At 31.8% G+C, this 6,422-nt stretch overlaps 1 protein-coding gene across 1 annotated transcript in view; it reads right to left on the bottom strand.

The window, feature by feature from the left end:
- Window positions 1-6,422, bottom strand: part of LOC108688729 — a 19,640-nt gene that overhangs the window by 4,039 nt on the left and 9,179 nt on the right. The window contains exons 2-6 of the mRNA XM_018195088.1: window positions 6,096-6,258; window positions 5,729-5,860; window positions 4,045-4,329; window positions 2,779-2,997; window positions 1,222-1,632 (exon numbers count right to left, since the gene is read on the bottom strand). Coding sequence (XP_018050577.1) covers window positions 1,222-1,632; window positions 2,779-2,997; window positions 4,045-4,329; window positions 5,729-5,860; window positions 6,096-6,258 — 1,210 coding nt within the window. The remainder of the gene's footprint in view (window positions 1-1,221; window positions 1,633-2,778; window positions 2,998-4,044; window positions 4,330-5,728; window positions 5,861-6,095; window positions 6,259-6,422) is intronic.

Here is a 6,422-nt window from a genome sequence, read left to right as displayed (position 1 = left end):
TAAACTATAGAATTTTTATATTAAGCAAACTTTAATCTCAGGTAATAGTTGTATGAATAAAAAAATTAATGAATTTTTTAATTTTTGTGCGTTTTTTGCGAAATCGACGTATCCTTTTTATGTGTGCGTATTTTAATTCCGTAAAAAAAAGTTTGCAATCCATAAAGCTAGCTCAAAAATTTTGATTGCACTGCAATTAGTGACCATTATCGTTGTAGCATCCCTTTAAAAGTGCGAACAAATATTTTTAATTTTATAATAAAATATAAATTACTATAGCACGAAATATGAAAAAATTATGGAAATTCTCCAATTTTAAAAAGTGAAGGGATGTCACGTGACTTTTCTTATTTTAACACAAAAGCATAAAAGATGGAAAATTCGCCATTATCGTCTTCTGAAAAATAAATAATGAATAAAATTTAAGCAGTAAAACTATAATTTGTTATTACAAAATTTTTTTGTAATAATAAATATTTATGTAGAAGATTTTTAAAGAAAGTTACTTATTTAAATTTAATTTAGATATTGATAATTATGATAAAAACGATCGACATTGCCACATTTTCAGTAGTGTAAAGAAAAGAATGGAGTAATTTATGAATATGTAATATTTCATACTCTTACACAAAAATGATACAGTGAAACTTTAGTTTTTAATTTTAAAATGTTTTTTAAACTCCTTTTCTTTAAATATATATCTATCTTATAAATATCTTATAAATATCTATCTTATAAATATATATCTATCTTATATATATATCTATATGATTCTTTAAAATTCTTATATTTTGTTGTACAATTCTTTAAAACCCTCCTTTTCATAAGAATTTAAGTTATTTTAGAAAATCATTTAAAGAAAACGGTATAGCCAGAAAATCTAAAAAGAATTCAGGAATGCCTACACATATTAATTACAAATTTATTCTCAATGAAAAATTTAATTAAATTCTTATATTATGCGAAAAGGCTAAAAAATCTCTTTCGAAAGTATAAATAATCATGTTTCTTTTGTATAAGTACCTACACTCCAATAACAGTTATTAAACATAAAGAATTATTGTTAAAAAACTTATTGTGGATATTTAAATAATTAAAATTTCAACTTGAAAAAATATTTCCAAACTTTTGGCTTGGAATTGTATATTACAAAAAATATTTAAATTTCTGTATTATTTATAAATACTTTAAAAAAAATGTGAAAAAGACAGAAATACCAACTTCGCCGATTGTTGCAACCAATCTCATCTTCGCCACGAGGACAATCGCGATTGCCATCGCATACTCCGGACCTTGATATACAAATATTACTGTCGTTACATCTGAATGCCTGCACCGGGCAACGAAGACCGGTACACTCTTCATCAGAACCGTCTGCGCAATCGGTGCGACCATCACAGACGAAGAACCAGCTGATGCAGCTTCCGGATGACCGACACTGAAACGTGCCCGGCGCACAGCCAGTCCGCCGCGCGTTGCAACTGCTGTTCGTCGAAAAACTGCAATCGCATACGCCGCCGATGCATCGTGACATTTGATCAGCCATACGGCATTCCAAATCAGCAACGCACGGTAGCCCCAAGCTGATTGCCGTCATTATCGTACTCTCATGACGATCTGTCTTTATTGGCGCTGAAAGACAGAAAAAGTTAGATTGAATTACGGTATCAAGCGAGAATCAAAATATGCCTAGTGTGATTTTTTTTTTAATTTTTCGCTCACTGAGAAAAAAGATTTTATTAATTTAATGTGCAATTATAGTATCTGCCACAAATAATTTATAGATATAGTGACAACGAATGTCGATACTGAAAACGAAGAAACAAAATTCTTCTGTCATGGAGATTGATGCTAATCTGCAATCAATTATTAATAATAGAAGCAATTATGTATAATACAATAAAAATTGATTGCCGAAATTATCGAATACCCATCACGTATGTACATCTCAGCCGGCGAGAGATCGGCGCAATTCTGCGAGCGCTAATCAATTAGTTCCACGAAAGGCCAAGTCGTGAATCATGGGATGCAAAGTAGCAACCGCTGTGAACATCCGTAAAACAAAGCTCGGTTTTGTACTGTTCTAAAAAAATAATGCAAACGGATCCTCCGGTCACCATCAAGTTTCTAGAACAATTTAAACCTCCGTAATATAAAATCTAGGGTTTTAGACGAGTCATTGTTATGTGTGAGAAAATTGTCGCCGCGAGAGGTGTGTCGTTGTATTCTGCGCTCTCGTAAGTAGCACAGCAGCGCTTGTAAAGCACTAAAAAACGATTATATATGCTTTTATAGCGCTTTGTTAAAGCTTTGTAAGCGCTATGTGCTACTTGGACTGTCGATTTAAACTTACTGAAATTGTTCAAAACTAGTATTAACAAGTTTTTCTTTTTTGGTAATAAATTATAGTGATTGTTCTTCTTAAAACTGCTGGACTTATCTTCTTTTTTGTTAAAAATTGTGATATTTGAAATCTCCTTTCTGCCTCCGTTCGAAACAACTGGATAGATTTTTATTTGTTAGCAATACTGATTATTTATAAAAGTATACAAACAACGATTTAGCAAATATGATTTGTATCGTATAAATCGTGTATTATTTGTTACACAGACGAATAATGAGAAACAATTCGTAATAATAACTTATCGATTCGTTTTCCTACCAAATTATCACATTTGTTATCACATTTTGTTTTAATAACAAACTCATTTTTCTCAGTGCTTTATCAGTAAAAAATATTTTTTTTTTTAATATGAGAACGTCGATTTTATCTCTTACCAGAAGTTGTCGAGGTCGTAATATAAGCGAATTCGGTAACTTCCGCTTCGATAACAACAGCATCATCATCATCATCTGGAAGTTCGTTTGGTCCGGGACGATTGTTAAATCCAGGTCTTAAACTCGATGGTCTTGTCACCAAATTTACCGGTATTAATTGAGTAGGAGGTTCCGTCGATAGAAGCATCGATGCGTTCTTTAACCAAGATATCTGAACGCCTATCCAAAAAAAGAAAATATTAAAAAAGTTCGTTTATAATCATAATATCATTTAATCACATTTATTATTATTTATTACATATGTAAAACAAAATCTGTGAAAGTGATAATAGAGGATAATAAGATTTCGCATGTGATGATCGCTTGTGATTCAGTATACGTACAAATTTTCTTTTTTACGCGTTTGTAAAAAAAATGACGTGTTTTGTTAATAATTGTGCTAATTAAGAATACGAAATGCCTCATTTCATTAATCTATTCGAGACCGGAATACAAACCGTTCGGTCTCATGAATTCCCGTTGCATCCGTGTACACACGGAAAAGCAGATTATCGGATAAAAGGCGCGTGAAACTTAGAGAAGCGATGATGCAGCCTGATACAATTCCCGTACAACGCGTCCACGGATTACTCCATGAGAATGTTAAATGACTTATGAAGGAATCAGGTATCACGTGTTAACTCATTACAAATTCACACATTTAATTAAAAAATAGAAAGTTTAAAATACAGTCCCAATTATATGATAATTTCAAAGCTCTATTTTTGTACAAGAAAATACAAGTTTTTTACTACATTACATTATATAAAGTTTTTACTACATTAAATATATATAATTAATGAAACTGTATAACCAATTTCTATTTATAATAGAACGATTCCTAGTGAAAAAAACAGATATGAAATAAATGCAATTGATCAAATATTTCATTACTCAAAAAAGATCTTGAAAAAATTATTTATTTATAAAAAAATCTATTGATTTTAAGACATAAGACGAACTGACAGTGATTAGAATGAATTGGATGAAAAACATTTTCTCGCGCACACACTCTTTTTATATGATCATTAATTTTGACATATTAATATTTATTTGATCATGTTTGAAAAAATTATTTACAATACAAAAGTGTAGCATTAATTTTTGCGCATGCATCTTTTATATAGGAGAACTAATACTATTTATAAATTTTGTAACATAACGGACCTAAATAATATTATTTAGATCCGTTATGATACCTCAAGCTAGAATTTCAATTAGGCATACCTGTATCTTGTTCTTCTTCGGCTTCGTTTTTTTGTCCGCCGGTGATAGTTTCCTTATTGCGTTCGATCTCAGTAATGTCTTCTACTATCGGCTCCTGAGTGGGAGGCTGTGGAAATGGTGCAGGTCTCACGAGACTGTCAAGTCGACATACGTCGCCTTCACGACGCATTGGAGCTGTACATTGGCAGCGGCCGAATAAATCCGGAATGAGAAAGTCGCAATAAGATTCGGGATCCCAAAGACGGCAATGAGCATGTTCGTAACATACCTCACCGAGTTTAGCCGCTGCAAATTAGATTCATTTCTAAATTTAAGAACTTGCACACATTGCGAGTCAATCTAGTTTGTAAAGATACGTTATTATTACATTTACAGAAATAAATAAATTTTTTAAGTCTATTAACAGATTCGGAACAAACTATGCCTGTAATCTTTAATAATATAATAGCTATCACAATCGGGGACGATGGAGAGTCTATAGACACAAAAGTCTGCTTATAACATTTTTTTTTTGACAATTATTTAATCATAATCTTTTTGACAATTTTTTAATTATAATCTTTTCTTTTTAAAGAAGTACACCGATATTAGAAGCGTCTTATATATTCATATATAATATAATTTATACTTGAATATTTTTAAAATATTATTGCATAATTTCAAATATAACATTTCTGTCAATAAATAAACGCTTATTATTATTTGTTCTATATAAGACGATTCTATTCACGACAGTATCTTCGATATTATACTTTTGTGATGACAATAAATAGCTGAGATCGTTAGTGCAAGAAGTCGCGGTGATCCTGGCATTGAAAATGACGCAGTAAGTGCCTGTCAGCGATCGAAACTCTCGATAAATCAAGAGAAAAAGAGTATACGATCTTCAGAATGCATTTCTAAGATATGCTAACTTAATGTGCGTATCGGTGAGCCGAGAAGAAGAAGAAGCTCACATAAATTAGAATTTTCTCCGCAAGACAGCTTTAACTACGCTTTGCTTGGTCATTCATCCTTTCCATCATTGATCTTTCACACATGTATGTTGTTCGACGTCGCTAATGATTACCTTAATGTCATGTGAAGAGCTATCAACGATAACATCAAGGAACATGAACAGATTACTTATTTATATATACGGTGCTTATCATGTATTAATATATCGATTAAATATCAGCCTGTTCTTTTAGCTGAACTTCTTGCACAGTTCTAATACCTATCCTTTTTAGCTGAACTTCTTGCACGATCCATCTTTTCTCTTTTTCTCTCCAACGTGAAGAGCTTACTTCAATTCTGCTTTTATATTTGAATTTTTTATACTTTTTATACTTGAATTCAGATATGGATTCCAAGTATTTTAACTCAATACTTATTAGAATTGGATTAAGTACTCTAATTATTTAATAAGATTTCCGTTTTCATCGATCAGGAGACGATAGTGTCCTGATGTTAACATTAAGTCTTTTATACAAATGATATATGTATATAAATTGGATTGAAGTAAAATCGTGCAATTTCGTGATATAATTATTTTTTTAAGAATGAAGCTACTATCATTTGAATTGGAATAGAAAGATCTTTCAATAGAAATATAAAAGATACGTACTTAGGTTTTTATTGATTTACGTAATTTTGCAATACGTCAACACTTTTTATTAAGATACGTCGATCGAAATGTACTTACGTCCTAGACAAGTATGTCTGCGAAATTGCAAGTGTCCCTCCTCGCATCTGCATACATTCTCGAGACAGCTGCTGTTCGCCACTTTCAAAGAGCATTGTTCTTTCACGAGACAATCGTTACCCAGTAAAGTTGCTATAACATTACAAGCAACAAATCTTATATATACTATAAAAGCGCCTTCTTTTTTAAAGTAACAACAAAATATTTTTAAGTATTTTTTAAATTCTCCTGATACACCACATATTTATATTCTGGGCAGTCTTCGAAATTTTCATACCGTAAAGTGAATGTTTAAAAACAATGATTTCGGCTAACAGGATAGAAGAGAACTGTAGTTGGAGGAAATAAAAGACTTGGACGAACTTACATTCGAGACAATGGGTTCCATTGTAGCCGGCGAAGAAAGGCTGACACCGGCAATAACCCAAGTAGCAGTGGCTATTAGCGATGCCGATCTCACACTCCCGAGCTTGGTTGCATTCGTCACCGAGCTTCACGCTCGTTGAAGTGGGTGAAGATGAAGCCAATCTCTACAAGAAAGTTGAAAATGATAAAGGCTCTCCCTAGTGACCTAGTTTTACGACAAAAGCTAGACAAGAACTTTTTTAGACTTTAATGGAAGGCTTGCAAATGAGCTAAATTTTGTATGCTTAGAAGAATTTTTAATATAATAATAAAAATTATAAATTATGAA

Source organism: Atta colombica, unplaced genomic scaffold (genome assembly GCF_001594045.1).
Source record: "Atta colombica isolate Treedump-2 unplaced genomic scaffold, Acol1.0 scaffold238, whole genome shotgun sequence".
In the NCBI taxonomy this organism is placed as follows: domain Eukaryota; kingdom Metazoa; phylum Arthropoda; class Insecta; order Hymenoptera; family Formicidae; genus Atta; species Atta colombica.
This window is presented reverse-complemented; position numbering and strand designations above follow the sequence as displayed.